The sequence below is a fragment of the Thamnophis sirtalis genome, unplaced genomic scaffold (assembly GCF_051295495.1).
Source record: "Thamnophis sirtalis isolate CommonGarterSnake01/CBP01778 unplaced genomic scaffold, rThaSir2_p1.2 scaffold_3, whole genome shotgun sequence".
Taxonomy (NCBI): domain Eukaryota; kingdom Metazoa; phylum Chordata; class Lepidosauria; order Squamata; family Natricidae; genus Thamnophis; species Thamnophis sirtalis.
The window spans coordinates 30,520,988-30,542,550 of NW_028261383.1; the positions used below are offsets into that span (position 1 = coordinate 30,520,988).

Consider the following 21,563-nt stretch of genomic DNA (forward strand, 5'->3'; position numbering starts at 1 on the left):
AGCAATGGAGATATTCCAAGAAAAAAACAACACAAATTGGATTAACCGTTCTTATAATATTGGATCACTGATTACCATCCAGGGATCCTACAGATGGAAGTTTCGATTTCTTTACCCACTTGAAATTTTCCTCTAATGTTTACAAAGTGAGAACTTTGTTCTTCCTTCCCAGTACAAAAAAAAAAAGAAGTAGTACATGAAAAGCCAAGTTTGGCAATAAATATTTGATATCATATATTCTAACTTGAACGGAAGATGAACTTGAATCATAAAATAACCCTCAACTGAAAAGGAAATCTTACAAGAAGAAATCCCCCCCCCTATTTCTGTTTCCATTCCTATTTTGCTGACTTTCAAGTCGATATAGCACTTCCTCATTAGGCCTACCTCATGCGTACATTCTCTCAATTTGGATAATTAGCTCTTTTCATATATCAATTCTGAAAATTTAACAGATTAACAGATTTAACAGATTAACAGTTGGAAGGGACCTTATAGGTCATCTAGTCCAAATCCCCACCACCACTCAAGCAGGAGACCCTACACCATTTCTGACAAATGGCAGTCCAGTCTTTTCTTGAAAGTCTCAAGTGATGAAGCTCCTACAACCTCCGAAGGCAAAGCTGTTCCATTGGTTGATTGTTCTCACTATCAGAAAGTTCCTGTCAGAAAATACCCTATTATATACTGCAAACAGCTCCCAAAGCCATTTTCCAGCTAATATTTTGAGGAAGACCCTGGCAAGTGTTCAAAATGGAAGAAAGGGGGTTGTGACAATTGAATTCTGTGTAACACACCGTTCCTCCGTGGGGCTGGTCTTGAAGGCTATCCAATATCCATCTCCTTTTATTTTGCTCTTCGAAGTGTTAGGGGACACCATGATTTATTAGAAAGAAAACTGGGGAAAAAAAACCTTATTGAGGTAGTCCTTGACTTACAATCATTCATTTAGTAACTGCGCTGAAAAAAATAGCAATTTTTCACAATTACCATTTTAGCATACCGATGGTCATGTGACCAAAATCCAGACCCTTGGCAACTGGCATGTATCTGTGACTGTTGCAGTGTCCTGGGTCCTGTGATCACATTTTGCAACCTTCTCACAAGCAAAGTCAATGGGGAAGCTCGATTCACTTAACAACTGTGTAATTAACTGAACGACCGCAAGTGATTCGGTTAACACCTGTGGCAAGAAAGGTTGAAAAATGGGACAAAATCCACTTAACAAACATCTTGCTTAGCAACCGAAATGTTGGGCTCATTTGTGGAAATAAGTGAAGGATTAATTGTATAAAAGGATGCTGTTAAAAATGGAAGCTCTTCATTTGGACGATGGTAGGGTGAACTAAAAATCTAAGAATGAAACCAAAGAAGGGAGACCCATTAAGAAATTGAGTTGTTGGCAGTCTTTTATTTATTACTTTTTAAAAAAACTGATTCCACAGAGGGTTAAAAGAGGCGGTGAGTGAATCATCTAGGCTCCTAGAACTGATCATCAGCAGAATTGTTCTCAAGAACATTGCTACAAGTGCCCCTTATCCACATTAAACAAATACATAATGTGGTGGTGTTGAAGGAAATGTCTCCTCGGTTGATGACTTTAGTTTTGTGAGTTTTCACATAAGTGGCATGAAGGAAAACTGTTGTGAGCTGGGAAAACAGTGGAGAATCACTCTACACTCTCAGAATCCCCGAAATTAAAAGCACCATGCTATACAGCAGGCTAAGCAGAGATATAAGATACCATTTATGAAGTTGTGGAGTCCTTGGTGTTCTCTGAGCTTGGTTGCCTACTTGCAGACGTTTCATTGCCCAACTGATGACGTAACCTGCTCGGGTAATGAAATGTCAGCAAGAAATAACCAAGCTCAGAGAACACCAAGCATTCCTCAGTTCAACCCTGAGCTGCAGATATTCTCCTCTATTGCTACTGGTGAAGTTTTTTGAGAACATTTCAGAGGCACCGAAGGTCATGTGGACCTTCCTCACCACTGAGACTTCTGCCAGGACATATGAAGTGTTAGATTTCCACCATTACCGGTTAGGGATGCCTCCTAATCATGGGTGGGATTCAGCCGGTTCGGGTGAACCGAACTTTGCATCTGGTTCACTAAACTAGTAGTTGCAAGAACTGGCTGGTCCCGCCCACTCTGCCCCTCCCAGGAGTCTCCACACGGCCCGTTTTGGATGTTAGGTAAGTGCAGGGCCTGCGCGGAGGTTCTGGGAGGGTGAAAAACGGGGCCTCCCTGAAGTTCCGGAAGTCTGGAAATGGGCCCGTTTCCAGCCTCCAGTCCAGAGCCAGGGGGAGGCCATTTTCACCCTCCCGGAGGCTCAAAGAAAGCCTCCGGAGCCTGAGGAGAGCGAAAAGGTCCCCCCTCCATAGTGCAGGAGGCCGAGTAGGCCACAGCTACCATGGCCATGCCCACTCAGCAATCGGGCAGAGAACCAGTTGCTAAACCCACCCCTGCTCCTAACCTGTAATAGCAAAAGTATTAGAATTATCCAGTTCTCTAACAATGGAAGATCATCTGTCTGCCAAACGTGTCAAAGATCGCTTGCAATAACAATCACAAGCAGACCTTGGCTACATGAATACCTCTCTTCTCCAAAACTAATATAATGATAGAGAAAGAGAGAAAAACAAAGGTCCTATTTTGGCCACCATTTTGGATGCAGACTTCACGGTGGAAGCTCCTAAGGATCTTCCCAAAAAGGCTGCCCAAAACTATATCTCAGGATCTATTGCAATAATCTTGTCCCACAAAATCCTCCCATTGACAAAGGAAAAAAAGAAGAAGAAGAAGAAGAAGAAGAAGAAGAAGAAGAAGAAGAAGAAGAAGAAGAAGAAGAAGAAGAAGAAGAAGAAGAAGAAAGCACCACTGTTAATCTTAAATCGTCCAAGTGGGGTTGAAAATTTGAGAACCTTATTAAAATCGGAGTTACTGACGAACTGCTGAAGGGCCAAGCTTCCTGATGTGGCTTTTATTAAGTTTGGGGAGCAAGTGATATAAACCCTTATCTATGCCGGGGTAAAAAAATATTTCTAAAGCAGGGGTGTCTAACTCAATTTCATTTAGAGCCGCATCAAGGCTGTGTTTGACCTTGGCGGGGGGGCTGGGGGGCGTGGCCAGGGGGCGTGGCCAGCATGATGTCCCTCGTGTCAGGGGCGCTTGTGGCGGCCTGAGAGCTCTGTCAGTGAAAACGGGCTCCAGAGCTCCATTTTCAGCTGGGATGGGCTCCTGCAAACCTCTGCCAGCGAAAACGGAGCACGCGGCCCTCCCGAGCGCCATTTTTGCTGGCAGAGGCATTGCGGGCCGATCCTTCGCTATTAACAGGGCAGCCCAGTGGGCCAGATCTAAGCACCCCGTGGCTGGATCTGGCCCCCGGGCCTTGAGTTTGACACCCCTGTTCTAAAGGGTAACATAAACAAAGATAAAGAGAGAAAGTAAAGAGAGGTAGGGCTTGGTGGGGGAAGAAGGTCCAATGTAAATTAAGAGAGAAACAGATGCCAAATTTAAATGTGAGCCAATTAGCCGAGGTGGGAATTAGGGTGGCGCTCTGCTCCGTAAGGAAGTGGAGAGATGGGAAAAAAAGCTACATTGCTCTGCACAAAGAAAACAAGGAAAAGGCTCCAGGAACTGGGGGAACCTGTATTTTTGTGTGGATCTATAGGCACTAGATCTCCAGCTTCTTGTTGATGAGAAGAGAGCAGGAAGTGAGAGTCCCACCAAGTTTGGCTACTTCTGTGCACGCCGCAGGGATCAGGGTGTAATCTGGAAGCTTCTGAAAAGGCTAAGAACACAAGCAAAACAGAAACGTGTTATTTCTCTTTACAAATTCAACCCCTCCTGACTCGGCTCTTTTAAGCAGGAACAGACCATATTTTCTGAACTGGAGCCACACTTGACATTTTGAGATGTAGCAATCTCAAACTTTCTCACAAGGCACTCGCAACGCAATTGATTTCAGAGACACCAGAAACTGGAAGACTGGGTGACCAGTATGTGCACATTGGAAACCAGAAGCTCAGCTTCCTGGTGTGCACGTGCGCGCCAGGGAGCTGCTCTTCCGGTTTTCGGTGCTTCCTCCATGTGTCCTCACACACTCAGTACCAAAAAGGTTCACCAACACTGGTATAGGGCTTCCTGTTCAACCAGGAGGTTGGACTAGAAGACCTCCTGTCAGGCCTGCACTTATATCCCTTTTAGGATCTTTGGCCTGCCACACTTTCTATTATTTCACTGTGCTGTTTCATTAGTGTAGTAGTTGGGAGGGAGGAATAGAAAGGAGTAGACTGGTGGAATGTGTTGTTGTCATTCTTTTCTAGAAGCCAAGGTCATCTTTTGTCTCCGCACCTCTGCCCCTGACCGGAACCAGCTGGGTGGAGTTGCCAGCGTGGCTGAAGAAGATTGGACCATGTGATGGATTTGTGGGTGTGGGGACAAGATCATGAACTTTCAACTGGGTGGGAATCCTAGGTAACTTCCAGAATTGGGATTCCACAGATGTGCCAAGATGTCTTGACTTATTAAATTGGAACTTTTAAGGATCATTTTGCCTTGGACTCTGATTTAATTCTGCATGACACTTGGAATGCTGACACCTCCAAGGTCCCTTCCAACTCTGTTATTCTGTTCTCTTGGCTACTTGAAGATGTGTGAAACTCCCAGAATTCTGCTGAAACATCAAAATGGATCAAGAGATTGCTGAACTCATTTACATTAAAAGGTCTCGGGTTATCTCACAAGATCTCAACAAACAGTGGGTTGGAAGAGGTGACTTGCAGTCCATGGAAGCCTGTGCCCTTAAATAAACTATGTCATTTTTTTTTCACCTTTTCCAGACCAAGAGTAAGAGGCCTTATAGAGATCTGCGCTTCTTGCTTCCTTGATCTTGGCAGGCTGCCTGGGGATTGACTGCAGGGATCATACCAATGCCTCTAACGCATCTCATTTTCACTCTGCCAGTTTCCTATTTAATTTTAATTTTTTAACAAAGTGGAATGGGCTCCCAGGGAGCTTTCTGAGTATACACTGGTATTTGAGGATGCACAGTATAAGAACCCTTCTGATATTTCAAAATGTGCCCCAATAGAAGAGAATTCTAGTTTATAACATAAGCTTCAGTGGTGAGTTTCCTTTTTTTTTTACTACCGGTTCGCTTGTGTGTGCATGCGCAGAAGCATCCGAGTGGGAGGGCGGAGCCTCTCGCTGCCGCTACTACCAGTTCGCCGATCCGGGAGCAACCCACCTCTGAGTAACTTGTCCTGCGAGTGTTGGTGGGGTTATAGTTTTCTCCTTAGTAGTTTCTTGAATAGTATTTTCTACTTCATTGTTTGTCTGCTACTAATCCCTGCTTATCTGGATGTTGGTTGCTAGAAAGGATGTGTTCTAGTCCTCTCCCCCCATCTCCCTCCCTCTATGTCTGTCTGTCTATCGTCATCACATTTCTGAACTACCCATCTCCTGACAATGACTCCTGGCAATGTACAATTTTTGTTCTTTTCTTAGCTTTTTATTGCCTTTTTTTGAATAGTGTTTAAATGTGGTTTATCTCTGTGTGGATGATTTGTCTGAGGAATTCCCTAGAATTTTTGGATTTAGCTTGGTCTAGGGTGCTATAGTTTCCCCATTGAAACTATAGTTGAGCCTGTCCAAGCGTTAGGAGATTAAGTAATTTTCATGTATGTTCTGACAGCTAGTGGTTTTTCTAGCCGGCCTTTGGCATTTTTATAAATGACTCAAGGCAGAGAACATTCCTAATATTCCTTCCTCCTCCTATGTTATCCACAACAACAATCCCATAAGGTGGGTTGGGATGAGAGTGTGTGTGTCAGGTCTGCAAGTCCTCTTTTCTTTTGGACTTCAGGCCTGCTACACATTCTACTATTCATTTTCTACTATGGGAAAATGGGAGGGGGGATTATACGGAGTTGGGTGATATGTAGCCATAATAGCATTCTTCTTAGAAACTCAAGGTCATCCTTGTCTCTGTACCTGGCTGGAAATGGATGGGTGGAAACTGCCAGTGTGGCAGTGGAAGATTGGACCATGTGATGGACTTGTGGGGGCAGGATCTTGAACTTTCAACTGGATGGGAAAACCTGGAAGCTTTCAGATTCGGGTTTTCCCAGATGTGCCAACATGGCTCTTTTAATAAATGGGAATTTAGAGAACTCCTTTGCCTCGGATTCTGATTTAATTTTGGATGCTATTTGGAACCCTGACAGAGTGTCTGGGCCAAAGTCATCACCTAAGGTGGGACTAGAAGAGCTTTCCTTGAGTAAGAGGTTTTTTTTTGTTTTGAGAAATTGGTAATTATGGGAAAAGTGAAAGAAAGAGGATGACCAGCAGTGGTGATGGGTGCAATAATTCTGGAGAACATCCACCTCTGTGGTCATTAGGATTCAAAACAACTTAAACTATCACTCACTCAATCAATCAATCAAATGCTGCAGATAGCCCCCACTGTGTTCCCAAAAGCCCTCCACTCCAAGCGTTCGCATCCTTCCATGAGACCCAAGTCTCCCCTTTGTCTTACTTGCACGCTGTTTGGATATTCTTCAGTGCTGCGATGCAAAAGAACGCTACTCTTCTGCCCCAGACGAGCATAGATACAATTAGCAGCTGGGTCATCAGGAACTGTCAGCGTTTCGTAGTGGTGATCAGTTAATTGCTCCATGGTCTTCAGAAAAAAAAAGAGGGGGAGTAGTTAGAGGAATTCAACTCATCTACAGCTCTAATTGTTTGTTTGTTTATTGGATTTATATGCCACCCTTCTGCCAAAGGACTCAGGGCGGCATACAACATTTTTAAAAAAAAACACATATTACAAAAGTTAAAAAGGAAATTAAATAAAGTATCCAAAACAAACCCAATTAATATTAACGATAAAATTTTACAAATTAGATTCAAATTAACAATTATTTTATTCTGTTCAGGCCAGGCTGGCTTGCTGGAAAAGCCAACTTTTTAGGGCGCGTCGGAAGGACCGGAGGTCGGGGATTATGTGAAGCTCTGGGGGCAGCTCATTCCAGGGGGAAGGCGCTCCCACAGAGAAGGCTCTCCCCTGGGGGTCGCTAGCCGACACTGCCTGGCCGACGGCACCCTGAGGAGGCCAACTCTGTGGGATCGCACTGGACGGTGGGAGGCTACTGGTGGCAGTAGGTGGTCTCGCAGGTACGCTGGGCCTAAGCCATGGAGCGCTTTAAAGGTCATAATTAACACCTTGAATCGCACCCGGAAAACAACCAGCAACCAGTGCAGGCCGCCTAAAAGGGGTGTAACATGGGAACACCTAGGTACCCCCAACATAACCCGCATTCTGGACCATCTGAAGCCTCCGGGTGCTCTTCAAGGGCAGCTCCATCTAGAGAGCGTTGCAGTAGTCCAGGCAAGAAATCAAGACTGCGTCAAAAACTTAATTTTCATTTTGTCTCCACTATCCATCCTCATGCCACTTTTTCTTGAACTGGTTCGTTTCCAAATGTCTACGGAGATTCTCAGTCATCCAGGTCATGGTTGTCCCAAAGGTGCTTTTTTTTTCATGAAGCAACTGGACTTTCTGGTTTTTCTTTGAAGAAGAAAAGCTTCTCTTTGAAGAAGGGTTGAAGAAGCTTCTTGGATGAGAAGCGAAAACGTCTTCAAAGAAAACCCAGGAAGTCCAGTTGCCTCTTGGGGAAAAAAGCATCCTTGGTTCATTTCCAGCTTTCCTTTTTCTTACACAGCCTGAATTCTGAGGGAAACTGAACAAAACTGCCTTCCTAAATCAGACCCAGGTAGTCCTTGAGTTACAACAGTTCATTTAGTGACTGTTCGAAGTTACAACGGCATTGGAAAAAGTGACTTACAACCATTTTTCACACTTACAACAGTTGCCACATCCCCCATGGTCTTGTGATCAAAATTTGGCTGCTTGGCAACTGGCTCGTATTTATGATGGTCAGAGTTCCCAGAAATCATGTGATCTTCATTGGCGACCTTCCAACAAGCAAAGTCATTGGGGAAGCCAGGTTCCCTTTAACAACCATGTTACTGTTTAACAACTGCAGTGAGTCACTCAACAACCTTAGCAAAAAAGGTAAAATGGGGCAAAACTCACTTAACAGCCATTTCGCTTAGCAATGGGAATTTGAGCCTCAATGGTAGTTATACACTGAGGACTAGGTAAAGGTAAAGGTTCCCCTCACACAGATGTGCTAGTCATTCCCGACTCTCGGGGGCAGTGTTCATCTCTGTTTCAAAACTGAAGAGCCAGCGCTGTCCGAAGATGTCTCCATAGTCATGTGGCCGGCATGACTAAACGCCGAAGGCGCACGGAACGCTGTTACCTTCCCACCAAAGGTGGTTCCTATTTCTTCTACTTGCATTTTTACGTGCTTTCGAACTGCTAGGTTGGCAGAAGCTGGGACAAGTAACGGGAGCTCACTCTGTTACGCAGTGCTAGGGATTCGAACCTCCGAACTGCTAACCTTTCTGGTCAACAAGCTCAGCGTCTTAGCCACTGAGCATCACATCCCACATTGAGGACTACTTGTTTGTAAAAGAACCAGATCAGTGGGTCAATTCAGGCCCCTGAGGACAAGCCAATCTCCCCCTGAAGCAGGATTATTCTGCAGAATGTACCTCAGCAAAGACATTTGGAAACTATTTATTTATAAAAAGCTTCGGCCTGTTCTTTTTTTTTTAATCGAACAATAAAACCCAAAGCAGCCTCCCATAGGGAGAGATTCATGGAGGAAGAGGCTGTGAATACTAACTAATTGCGAAAACAAAATTAAATCTTCCCGTCAGTATATCTCTTGAATAATGGGTGCGGGAGATGATTATCACTGACAGGACTTTGCTTGAGAAACTGGAACAGCTATTCTGGGAAAGTCATGCTGTCCTGAGTGGGCAGCAACCCACACTTAGCTTTATTTAGCCAACCTCCGAAGCGTCCAAGAAACAAGCAAAGTGGCTAGTCTGCTTTGTGTTGGAATAAATGGCCGCAACTTTGAAAATACACCCCCCCCCAAAAAAAAGCTTCCCCCCCCCCTTGCCCGTCAGAGATGGGACAGAATTTTCTGTGGAGCTTACAAGTAGGCCTCAACTTACAACTGTAATTGGAGCAGGATTTATGGTCATACGTTATGCCAGACGTTAAGCAAGTCATCATAGAGCTGACCCGGTTCCCCCTCCCCCGATCAATTGTTAAACGAACCCATTGTCTGCAATGGGGATTTGTGTGTGTGTGTGTGTGTGTGTGTGTGTGTGTGTGTTGCAGTTCCTCACAAAAAAATAACATAAATCACCATCCTGTGACTGCAGGTAGCTGTAGCAATACGCTTAAAATTATATACCGCTTTACAGTGCTTTACAGCCCTCTCTAAGTGGTTTACAGAGTCAGCATATTTGCCCCCAACAATCCGGGTCTTCATTTTACCCACCTCGGAAGGATGGAAGGCTGAGTCATCCTTGAGCCTGGTGGGATTCGAACTGCCAAATTGCTGGTAGCCAGCAGTCAGGAGAAGTAGCCTGCAGTACTAAACTCTAACCACCATGTAAATGTTTAACCAGTTGCCTAGCACCCAAAATGTGATCATGTGACTGTGGGGATTAGGGATGGCCACCCGAAGTTTGAATCTGGGCTGTATCTTTTTTTTGGGGGGGGGGTTTCCATTGTAACGTCAAAAGGTTGCTAAGCAACTGGTCATAAGTCAAGGACTACCAGTACTGCATTTCTTTGGGCATGAAATGGAGCAGCGACCCCCCTCTGCTGGCTTGCTCTGTTTCACTTCCGAAGAGGATGACTTATCTGCAAGAAATTCCTTGTCCTCTACAATTTGCCAGCATTGATGGCTATTGGACGAGGATGTTTGGGGGACTGGGATGAATGGAGGAAGGGTTCTTCCTTAGGAGAGGATCGACCTAGGAACCTGAGGGCTGTTTAAGGAAAAGATCTTGGGGGGGTTCCAGGAATTACCTTCATGGCTTTCTTGGCCACTTCACTGCTGCCAATGACAACGGTGTCAGGTCCCGCCATGCTGCAGAAGCTGCGGAGATGCAACGTGCCCGAGACAGGAACGGTAGATACAGCAAAATCCTGCAGGAAGAGAAAATTGCTTGAGCTTCTGCAAAAGTTCAGGGGCCTCTGCAGAACACCTCTTCTCTTTCATACCTCCTACCACCTAGTTCATTTTACCCTTAACCTCACTTGATCAGTATATATAAATCACACTTCACAATTTGAGGCCCGCTGAGAACTATTGGGTTTCAATGATGTTGTTGTTGTTACTTGAAAAGTCGTGTCCGGCCCATTGCGACCCCATGGACAACGTTCCTCCAGGCCTTCCTGTCCTCTATCATCCCCTGGAGTCCATTTAAGCTCATGCCCACTGCTTCAGTGAATCCATCCAGCCACCTCATTCTCTATCATACCCTTCTTCATTTGCCCTCCATCTTTCCCAGCATTAGGCTCTTCTCCAGTGAGTCTCAATGCCCATCACCAAATGGCCCAACTTGGAAACCGATGAGATATCTGAATTCAACTGTATTCAAACATCTCCTGGTGGGTCCGGGCAGACTTCTGGAATAAGAATTAGAGTAGTACAAAAATGTTGAATCCTTTCAATCATGGATCACTTTGGGTAAGCCTGGAGTGGTGCGGAGGCCTAAAGGTGGAGCTCTCACCTCACAATCAGGAGGCTGCAAGTTCGATCCTAGGTAGAGGGAGATATTTCTCTCTCTGGGCACACTGAGAATATATCTGCTGAACAAAACTCCGCATTGGCGACTGGAAGGGCATCTGGCCATTAAAACACTCTGCTAGTTCCATTCAGTTGCCCTCCAATAGGGAATAAAAGAGGAGCAAAAGGGGAGGGGTGTTTGCAGGAGACAATTAGTCCATTCCTGCATTCTTGCTAAGTATTGCAACATCTGAAAGATATCGGCCTGGCCACTCTCCAAGCCTGATAAAGGTCAGTAATTGTGAACTATCTTGAAAGACTGCAGGAGAGGAAAGACTTTGCTGGAGAGGAATTCACTGTAAATTGAATAAAAGGGGTTTATCGGGATGAGGACTCATCTTGTGGTGCTGGGGAAGCCTAGGTCAATGATTAATATAAGTGGTCTATGTTTGCTATGCTTTAAATTCTAATAAACCTCTGAATTCTAAAAGTGAGAGTTTTGTGGTGTGCTGTCTGTTGAATTGTTATTAAGTGCAACTATGCTCACCATCAGGTTTTCCCCCTGACACTCTCAAAATTGGCCCTGTTCAATATAGAACACAGATCTACAGGAGAAGAAAAACTGAGAATAGTATCCAAGGTATACCAGCATCCGTGGATAAATATATCTTTGGGTTATGCGGATGGCCCATTCGAAGAAAGTCAACTCACTCTAAAAGCATCAGCTACCATCTCTGCTCCTCTGTGATTGGTCCATTTGGAAATACCCACAAAGAACTCTCTACCTGTGGAAGAGAAAAGAAAGGAGAACGGGATCATCAGCTCTTAAGAAGCTCTCCCCAGACTGAAGAAGCCTACAGGTAGTCCTCGACGTACGTCCACAACTGAGCCCAACATTTCTCTTGTTAAGTGAGACATTTGTTGAGTTTTGCCCCATGACCTTGGGACACAGCAATGGTCGTTAAGTATGAACTGGTTGCCAAGCACCTGAATTTTGATCAGATGGGGATGCTACAAAGGGTTGTTGTGTAAAACAGGCGTAAGTCACTTTTTTCAGTACCCTTGTAACTTTGGATGGTAAATGAACCGTTGTAAGTGAAGAACTACCTGTGCAGCTCAAATCTGATCAAAACTAAGCATCACATTTCACTGGAAGAAAAGTCTTAACAGGTATCATGGTCATATATAAGAAAGAGGACTTCTGGAGAAGACCATCGAAAAACAGATCTGCAAACATCTAGAAATGAGTAAAATAATAACTAGAAGTTAGCACAGGTTTGTTTGTTTGTTTGTTTATTTGTCTTGTATGCCGCCCACTCCCGGAGGACTCCGGGCGGCTCACAAAAGACAAGGGAAAGGGGGGAATGAGACAAAGACAACATATTAAAAACAAAACCAACATTCACAATTTCTGTGGAGGTAGATGCTTCTCAGCTCCCCCCAGCCTGCTGGAACAGCCAGGACTTGGTGGCTTTGCGGAAGGCCGGGAGGGTAGTAAGGATCCGGATCTCAACAGGGAGCTTGTTCCAGAGCTCTGTTTTGTTAAAAACAGATCATGCCAAACCAATTTTATCTCATTCTTTGACATAGTGACTAAATTAGTAGACCAGCAAAATGCTGTGGACATAATACACTTAGACTTCAGCAAGGCATTTGACAGGGTAGACACAACCTACTCCTTGGTAATCTAGAAAAAAGTGGGATTACTGTAATGCACTCTACATGGGGCTGCCCCTGAAGAGTATTCGAAGACTACAACTGGTCCAGAATGCAGCCGCGTGAGCGATAATGGGTGTACCTAGATACACCCATGTTACACCTATCCTCCGCGAGCTGCACTGGCTTTCCATTGATCTCTGGACCCGCTTCAAGGTGCTAGTCGTTACTTTTAAAGCCCTACATGGTATTGGACCTGGCTACCTGAGAGACCGCCTCCTGCCATTCACCTCCCAAAGAAACAATAAGATCGCACAGGTTGGGCCTCCTCCAGGTGCCGTTAACCGGACAATGCCGGCTGGCGGCTCCCCAAGGGAGGGCCTTCTCTGTAGCTGCACCAGCCTTGTGGAACGAGCCACCCGCAGAGATCCGGACCTTCACCACTCTCCCGGTCTTTCGTAAAGCGACCAAGACCTGGCTGTTCCGGCAGGCCTGGGGCTGTTGATTAATATCCAGCCCCACTTGATTGAATGGATGATGTATTAATTTTAATAATTGTATTTTTAAAGTTTTTAATTGTTTTTACTTTTGTTGTGAGCCGCCCAGAGTCCCAAGGGAGTGGGCAGCATACAAATCTTATTAAAGTTGAAAAGTTGAAAAGGGATAGATAGCATCACCATCAGATGGATTTGCATGTGTTCAATCCTAAAACATGGTGTTTATGTGGGGAGGGGTGGGTCCTTCTGTTCAATCACATCTGATTCTTAGAGACTGCTAGGACCAGTCCGTGCAGTTTTCTTGGCAAAGTTTTTCAGAAGCGGTTTGCCATTGCCTCCTTCTTAGGGTTGAGAGAAAATGATTGGCCCAAGGTCACCCAGCCGTTAATAGTAGGGTGAGTTAATTTGCAGCCCCATGGCTTCACGTGGCCTCCAGACCTTTTTCCCCCCATGATCTCTGAAATGCCTTTTTACACTATCAACATTCAGTAGTGTTAGTTCCTGTCTTTTTTTAAGAAAAACTAATGTAGTCTAATATTTTTAAGAGCTACCCATCCAACCTTTTAAAAAAAAACTAGGCAAGTCAGACCCTGTCCATATACATCAGTGGTGAAATGCTACTGGTTCACCCGAACCTGTAATTTAAAAATGCTAAAAAAAAATTTTTTTTAAAGTTCCGACGATCAGCTATGCGACAATCAGCTGCGCTGCATGATCGTGGGAACTTTTTTAAAAAAACTTTTTAAAGCATTTTTTAACTAGCGGTTCGGGTGAAGCAAACCGGTAACAGACCAGAGCATTTCACCCCTGATATACATTATCAAATTTCAATTGTAAAGAATATATATGCAGCTCGGGATTAAACTGCCAGCACCTTGGTATTCTCTGGTTGGTTTTCCTGCAAATGCTTCATTAACAATGCACTGATAGTGTTACCAAACCTGGTAAAAGAAACATCTGGAAGAAAATCGTTAAGCACAGAGAACATCAAGAAATCCCAGAAATTACTAGATTTGAATGACTCACCGCATTCTATGAAATTAAATAAAAGTTCATCAATCGAATGAATGAATAAATAATGAACAAATTTTCCTCCCAAAACAAAAGGCAGCTTCTGAATCTCAAATAATTGTTCACTTCTGCTTTAAAATATCAAGCTATTTTGGGCTCTGCGGCATCAGATCTTTCTTCAATGGCTCTCATTTGTCCCGAATAGTATAGGGCAAGGATTACTAACCTTTTTGTCGTTGCATGCCAACAGTGCGCGCATGTGCCAACACCCATAATGCCATGTGTGCATGACAACCCCCCACATACACCGTGCCCCCCGTGCATGTGCACACACACACACCCCATTTTGGGCCTAGCAGCCCCCCCCCACAGACTCCTGGGACCAAAAATGGACCAACTCCTGCATACATCCTGCCCTTCGTTCATGCACCGCAGATACCCAAAAATCAGCTTGCCGACAGGAGGCTGGCTGGCAGGAGGTGCAGTGGAGCTGAGTTGGGGCGACGGCTACGGTCCCCGCAGAGAGGGCTCAGCGTGCCCCGTAGGTCCGCCATCACGGGTATAGGGCAAGGATGGGTTCCTACCAGTTCTAACCTCTTCTATAGAAGAGGTTCCACAAATCTACAGTGCTGTTTAGAACCGGTTCCAGCTCCCTCCTCCCGCCTGTCCGCACATCATCAAGATGAAGAGCGAGAGGAGGAATTCTGGGAGTTGAAGTCCACAAGTCTTAAAGCTGTCAAGTTTGAACACCCCTGGGTTTTTTTTTTCTAAAGGCTTAGGGCTGCAAGGGTCTTATAACTTGACAGCTTTAAGACTTGCCTGCTTCAAATGCCAGAGTTTCTGAGCCAACATTTTGGTTGCTAAGCAAGAGCGTTGTTAAGTGAGTTTCACCACATTTTACAAGTTGGCCATGCCCACCCAGTCACATGGCCAGCAAGCCACTCCCGTCCGGTTACATGGCTGGCAAGCCACTTCCACAAAGCAGGCCATACCTACAGAAGAGGTTCTAAAAAAATTTGAAACCCACCACTGGTATAGGGTCTCCTGCTTAAGCAGGCGGTTGGACTAAAAGACCTCCAAGGTCCCTTCCAACCCTATTATTATAATACCGTACTTTCTAATTTCTTATAGGAAAAAGAGCAAAATGACGGTGGGCCAACTTACCTGTAAAGAGCACATCGCTTCCATCCAGGGTAGCTCCCTCATCTGTAACTTCCACGACACGAAGTTTTAGTTCCTCCAAGACCTTTTTGACACAGCTGATCTGTAAAAATGACAGACAGGAAATGGGGAGGAAGGGAGAAAAACAGAGACACCTGTTATGGCTGGAGCGCTTAACCTCAACTTTCCTCAGGTGTTCTCATTCTTAATACCCCTTCAGACAAGATTCAACAGGGGCTTCCATCAAATGGATTCCTGCACCTTAGTTATTACTAGACAACCAATGGCCCGTTGGGTCATCTTTGGAGAGAAAGACAGTGCAGCATGATGGAAGAATTATAGGGGCAAACGACGTTAGAATATTTATGACTGGGAGAGACATGGTAACAAGGTCAGCCAATGAATAGGCATAGCAACTAAGTCGGCCAATGGGAGCTTAAACAGATATGAGTGTGCTGAGAATCGAAACTGAAACTACTCTGCCTGCTCTGAATTCTGAGATAAAACTGTTCTCTCCTGCTTGTGTTCTGCTTGTAACTTCTACCGAGGTGGCACAGTGGTTAGGGTGCAGGCCACTTCAGCTGACTGTTATCTGCAGTTCAGTGGTTCTAATCTCACCGGCTCAAGGTTGACTCAGCCTTCCATCCTTCCGAGGTGGGTGAAATGAGGACCCAAACTGTGGGGGCGATATGCTGACTCTGTAAACCGCTTAGAGAGGGCTGAAAGCCCTATGAAGCGGTATATAAGTCTAACTGATATTGCTATTGCTATTGAAAGAATCTACTATTGGTATTGTACATTTATTCATCTGTTATTATGTATATAAAAAAGTTAATGAATCCAGTTGAATCAGTTATCTGTGTGTGCTTTCTGGGTTTGATTTTTCCGCAACAAACTCTGACAAACTAGAATTGACTTGTTCATGGGAAAGTGGCAGGGAATGTCAGAAATCATAATAATACAGAATGGGACAACTTGCCAAAGCCAACTCGCCATGGCCAACTCACCACTGGATAAGTCCCAAAGAAATATCCCATATATTAGGGGTGCCAAACTCAAGCCCCAGGGGCCAGGTCGGGCCCGCAGGGTGCTTAGATCTGGCCCATGGGGGCCACCCAGGAAACAGCAAAGGACCGGCCTGTGGTGCCTCTGCCAGTGAAAACGGAGTGGGGGGGGGGGGTGAGTGTAGCCCTTCCTAGCTCTGTTTTCACTGACAGAGGGTTACAGGAGGCTGCCGCAGCTGAAAACAGAGCTCCAGAGTCCGTTTTCCCTGGCAAAGGGCTTGGGCCGCCATAGGCACCCGACACGAGTGATGTCAAGCTGGCCACGCCCACCCCAGCCCCCAAGGTCAAACACAACCCTGATGCGGCCCTCAATGAAATCAAGTTTGACACCCCCGTCCTACTGATAGCCTTGCTGATGAAACAGCCGACTGGTGATTCAGACCATTGACGGAGAAGCAGCTTTTCTCCCTCCCTTCAAAATAATATCCTTTTCCAGGGTGAATCTTGTCCTTGAATAAGGCAAAAATGCTAGAATCTTGTGTGATTTTGGATGCTGTTTTTCTAGGCCTTCTCTCTCTATATTAAGCAGTGCATGAACTTAGAAGTTCCAATCCGCCTCTAAGGGAAAAAAAATTGCGATCACATGAATGACCTTTAACTTGATCCATTATTCTTTTGCTGCATCTTCATACCACGGAGATGCCGGGGCTGTTCTAATTTTATCAATGACTCATCTCTTTCTCCCCCACATAAGCACTTTTTAATTTAATTTTCATGGATCGGGTGCGCTTCTGCTTTTGAAAACATCTGTGAGTCTCCTTCGCTGCAGACGTTGGCCTTCCTTTTGTTTTTTCCGCTCCAATCCGTTATTTATTCATTTTATTTATTTAGTTTGTCACTCATGTACAAGATAACAGGAATATGAATAAACATGAATAAGAACACAGGAAATGGGTACAAATAAACAGGGACAGTAGGACAGGGACGTTAGGCCCGCTGGTGCGCTTATGCTTAACGATCCAGGAAATTTCAGTTTTCAAACCATATTTGAAAATGAGTGTTTGTTTTAAAACACACAAACCTTTCCAGAGTTGCAAGCTACCCAAAGTGGAAGCTGGGACGCAAAACAGGTTGAGCCCCAGCCTACCATTCTGGCTCTACAAAAACTCCCACGGTTCCTATTTCTCAGCCTTGGCAACTTAACATGTGTGGACTTCAACTACCAGAATTCCACAGCCAACATGGCTAGCTGGGGAATTCTGGGAGTCGAAGTCCACACTTCTGTTAGACATATAGTCCTTGACTTACAATCCTTTGAAGTTCCAACAGACCTGCTTGGGGGGGAGGGGGGATATTTTGAACCCAGTTTCGAAGTTCTGATGGTTGTTTCCCCCCCCCCCCCCGTACACACACGTCTTCAAGCACTCAGCAACCAGGCCACATTTATTGCCATTTGCAAAAATCAAGATGGCGTTCACAACGATGTGATCAAAGCCCAGCCTCCTTTTGTGCATACATCAATATGGAGGTGGGGTTTGGATCACGCAGTTGTAGGCATCTGGGCATTTTGGATCTTCAATGCAGACCCACTTAATTGAGAATCTCTTGATCACGGCAGACAGAAATGCACAGAAAATCAGTAAGAATTAAAGATACCCCCCGTCCAAAAGAATAAATCAATTCTGGGACCTACCACCCAAAAGGATAATAGGTTCACTTCCCTGTTGTTGGTTGGGTGTGGCTATGGTGGGCGTGGCCTAGTTGGCCTCCTAAACCATGGTGGAAACCCTCCAGAAGCCAGAAACAGGATCCGACTTCCGGAACTTCTGGTAGGCCCATTTTCCCCCCTCCCCGAGCCGCCTCATGGGCCCTACACTTATCTGGCATGATGAACAGGCTGTGTGGAGACTCCTGGGAGGAGCCGGGTGGTGGGCATGGCCAGCCAGGGGTGGCATTTGGGGGTTTGCCAAACTGGGCAGAATCCTAGCTAGAGGATCGCCTGAACCTGTGCAAACCCCCAGCAGCCCACCCCTAGTATATACAATGTAGACCCAGATATGACACATGCATTTTTCAAGCAATCCTACATATGCAATCTGGGAAACCAGGTTTGTGAAATCTGGGATGGAGGGAAAAGGGTCTTCGTTGGTCCAACTGCACTGCACTTAAATCCATTTCCCTGCTTTGCGGGAGGGGCACAGCACTCTACACAATTTTTATGGGCACTGATCCAGCAGCTGGCATTCCTCTTGGCGTATCGCTGCTTTTAAGGTTGCATAACGATTTAAGTGAATCTTAAACCAAAGTGGAAAAGGAAGAGGCTGCAAATCCTCAACCCTGCTGGCCTTTCGCAAAGCTTTAAAACAAAAAAAACTTGGCTGGGTAGCTGAGTCCCATTTCTTGGCTTTACCCTAGGCTAGTTTAATTCTCTTGGCTGCTTGCATTATTTCGGATGTTTTTCATTGTTTTAAATGTCCTTGTGGTTTTCAAATTGTTTTTATGGGTTTGGAACCATAAGCCGACCACAGCCATTGGTTGAGATGGGCAGCTACAGAAATAGCACATGAAATAATAAAGCAAATCAAAATATCCAAGGAAGAAGCCAACCAAGTATCCCATTTTTCTTTCTTGAAATGTAACAGAAGCATTAGGGTAGGGATAGTGGTGGTGGGGGGAGAGGGGATGAAGCCTAGCTAGGGCAGGGCAGAAAATCACCACTTGCTTCCATAAGTGGCTCTTTTATAGTATAGCCCAGTATTGGCGAATTTTTTCGGCAACAAGTACCAAAACAGAAGCAAATGTGTGCCGAAAACTGGAAGAGCAAACATCCGGTGCATATGCGCATGTCGGGAAGATGATCTTCCATTTCTGGCATGCACATGCACATCGGCCAGCTGGTCTTTGGGAATGCATGCATGCATGCCAGAAAAATGGAAGACCAGGTGGCCGGTGTGCATGCATGCGCCAGAAACCAGAAGATTTTTTGGGGCAAAAAATCTACACGTCTCCGTGGTCATATGGACGGCATGACTAAACACCAAAGGCGCACAGAACACTGTTACCTTCCCACCAAAGGTGGTTCCTATTTTTCTACTTGCTTTTTTACATGCTTTCAAACTGCTAGGTTGGCAGATGCTGGGACAAGTAACGGGAGCTCACTCCGTTACGCGGCACTAGGGATTCGAACTGCCAAACTGCCGACCTTTCTGATCAACAAGCTTAACATCTTAGCCACTGAGCCACCATGTCCCCTATTCAAATATCTTAAAAGTGGCTAAAGTTGAGAATCACTGAGATAGAGGGATGGATGGATTGACAGGAAAACAGATGGTTGGATGGATTGGCAACTGTTAATTTTTTTCTAAAATGTGCTTACTGGGCTATTTTGACATTTTGACATGAGATTCTGAAGCATTTTCAAGAAATACTTCTTGCTGACAGAGAAGGGCATTTTATTCCGTGCCTGGTTAGGGCTGTTCAACCTGAAAAGCCATTTAGAGAACAAAAGGAAGCAGAGTGTTTACAAGCATCACGTTTCTCGTATGAAGTGGTACCCGTCTCAGAGCTCTTCACACGGAGCTTCCACGGAAGGAGAAGGTGGTATTAAGGTTTCCCATTATGTATCTGTAAAAAGAAATTCCCTTTCCTTTCAGACCAAACCCACTCCGCTGTGGCCCTCAGCTTTAAGAGACAAGGATGACATGGAACTTGTGAAATGTAATCTTGGTGGGTTGGGCATCCGCAGACACCTATAAGCGGCACTGGAGGAGAAGGAGGAGGAGGATGGGCCGGGAATGGAAGGCGAGACAGGATCCCAATTGCCAAGGCAACCAAACTGCATTGCAGAAACAAAAGGGTGCAATTAATCCCAGATCCTCCTCCAGCAGAACAGATGGGACCTCCTTCTGACATCGCCAGCTAGTTCAACCTTCTCCAGGGTGGTTCTCTCCAGATTTCCAGCCTACACTTCTCCAAGGCCAAACTAGTAGATAAAATTATCGGTGGTTACACTGGTTGGTAACACACACACAACACACACATACACACCAACAATTCTTGCTAATATCCTTGGAGTAGATTAAACCATAGAATCATAGGGCTGAAAGGGACCTTGAAGGTCTTCTAGTTCAGTGGTCATCAACTGGTGGTCCGCGGGAAAATTTTGGTGGTCTGCAGAAAAATTACTTGCATTTTTTCTATTGCACTAAATCAGGAGTCCTCAAACTACGGCCCCTGGGCTAGATACGTGCAATGAACGCTTGTGTTGTTGCAGAGAGTCTCTCCCTTCAGGGTATTTTTGTGCGGGTCGGAGAGGGGCAGAAATTCCATCTTGGGATCTGCTTCAGCCTCCTGGTGTAGGGCTTTGGGCGAAGGCTGGAGGGAAGCACTGCTGGTGGCGAAGAGCTGGAGGGCTTTGTTCCAGTGGGACTGCATCATGGCTTGGAACTAGCTGACCATCTCAGCCCAGTGAGCTTCCAGGAGCCAATACCTGGCCTTGCACACTTTCACAAGTCTTCCCTCTGCTTGGAAAGCCTATGCTCGTAGTCCTCAGTGAGTGCTTCTGCTGAGCCTCCTTCTTGGTCCGATCCAATTTGAACTGAGCTGTTTTGCCAACTCTTTCTCAGGGTGACTGCTTATTTCCAACAACTGCTTCCTATTGAGGCCCTAAGGAGCCCGAGTGAGCAGGCAAGGAGTGGCTGGAAGGGGAGGGGTAAGTAGAGGCAGGCCAGGCGCCCTTCAACATGAGTTGACATCAAGTTGACCACGCCCATCCAGTCACATGGCCACTTAGCCACGTCCACCCAGCCAGTCATTAGATCATTTTAGTGGTCCATGGGATTTAAAATTATGAATTTGTGGTCCCGGAGGTCCGGAAGGGATGGGGACTCCCGTTCTAGTCCAATCCCATGCTCAAGGCAGGAGCCTTATACCATCCCAGTGTTGTTTTTCTGTGTCATGTGGGAATGTGCATAACTACTGTAAGTTACTACAGTAGTAAAACTTGTCTCAGCCTAGTAGGGATCATTTTGGTAGTAACAGAGACGCAGTGGTTTAGGGGGTCAGCTAGTCGATCAGGAAGGTTGGCAGTTTGGTGGTTCAAATCCCCAGTGGCGCATAACGGAGTGAGTTCCTGTTACTTGTCCCAGCTTCTGCCAACCTAGCGGTTCAAAAGCATGTAAAAATGCAAGTAGAAAATTAGGAACCACCTTTGGTGAGAAGTTAACAGCGTTCCATGTGCCTTAGCCACTTAGTCATGCTGTCCACATGACCATGGAGACGTCTTCAGACAGCGCTGACTCTTTGGCTTTGAAATGGAGATGAGCACCACCCCCTAGAGTCGGGAAAGACTAGCACATATGTGCGAGGGGAACCTTTACCTTTACTTTGCTAGTAACACCAGTAACACAATTCACACTGTACATGAGTTCACTATATGCACCGTTGAGGACCTGCAAGACATTTTCTATATACAACTTGTCTTATATGATCCCTTAAACTACAGGGTCAAGGAAAACTCATGAAAGAGTCTTAACCAGGTGTGATGGTTCTTTTCACAACAAGGTAAGC

General features: G+C 45.4%; 1 protein-coding gene across 1 annotated transcript in view; it reads right to left on the reverse strand.

Annotated features, from left to right (window-relative positions):
* Positions 1-1,391: 1,391 nt before the first annotated feature.
* The window catches only part of DDAH2 (DDAH family member 2, ADMA-independent), a 41,952-nt gene continuing 21,780 nt past the window's right edge, over positions 1,392-21,563 (reverse strand). The window contains exons 3-7 of the mRNA XM_087708498.1: positions 14,995-15,094; positions 11,378-11,451; positions 9,964-10,083; positions 6,541-6,684; positions 1,392-3,792 (exon numbers count right to left, since the gene is read on the reverse strand). Of these exons, the coding sequence (XP_087564624.1) occupies positions 3,676-3,792; positions 6,541-6,684; positions 9,964-10,083; positions 11,378-11,451; positions 14,995-15,094 (555 nt within the window). The 3' untranslated portion in view covers positions 1,392-3,675. The remainder of the gene's footprint in view (positions 3,793-6,540; positions 6,685-9,963; positions 10,084-11,377; positions 11,452-14,994; positions 15,095-21,563) is intronic.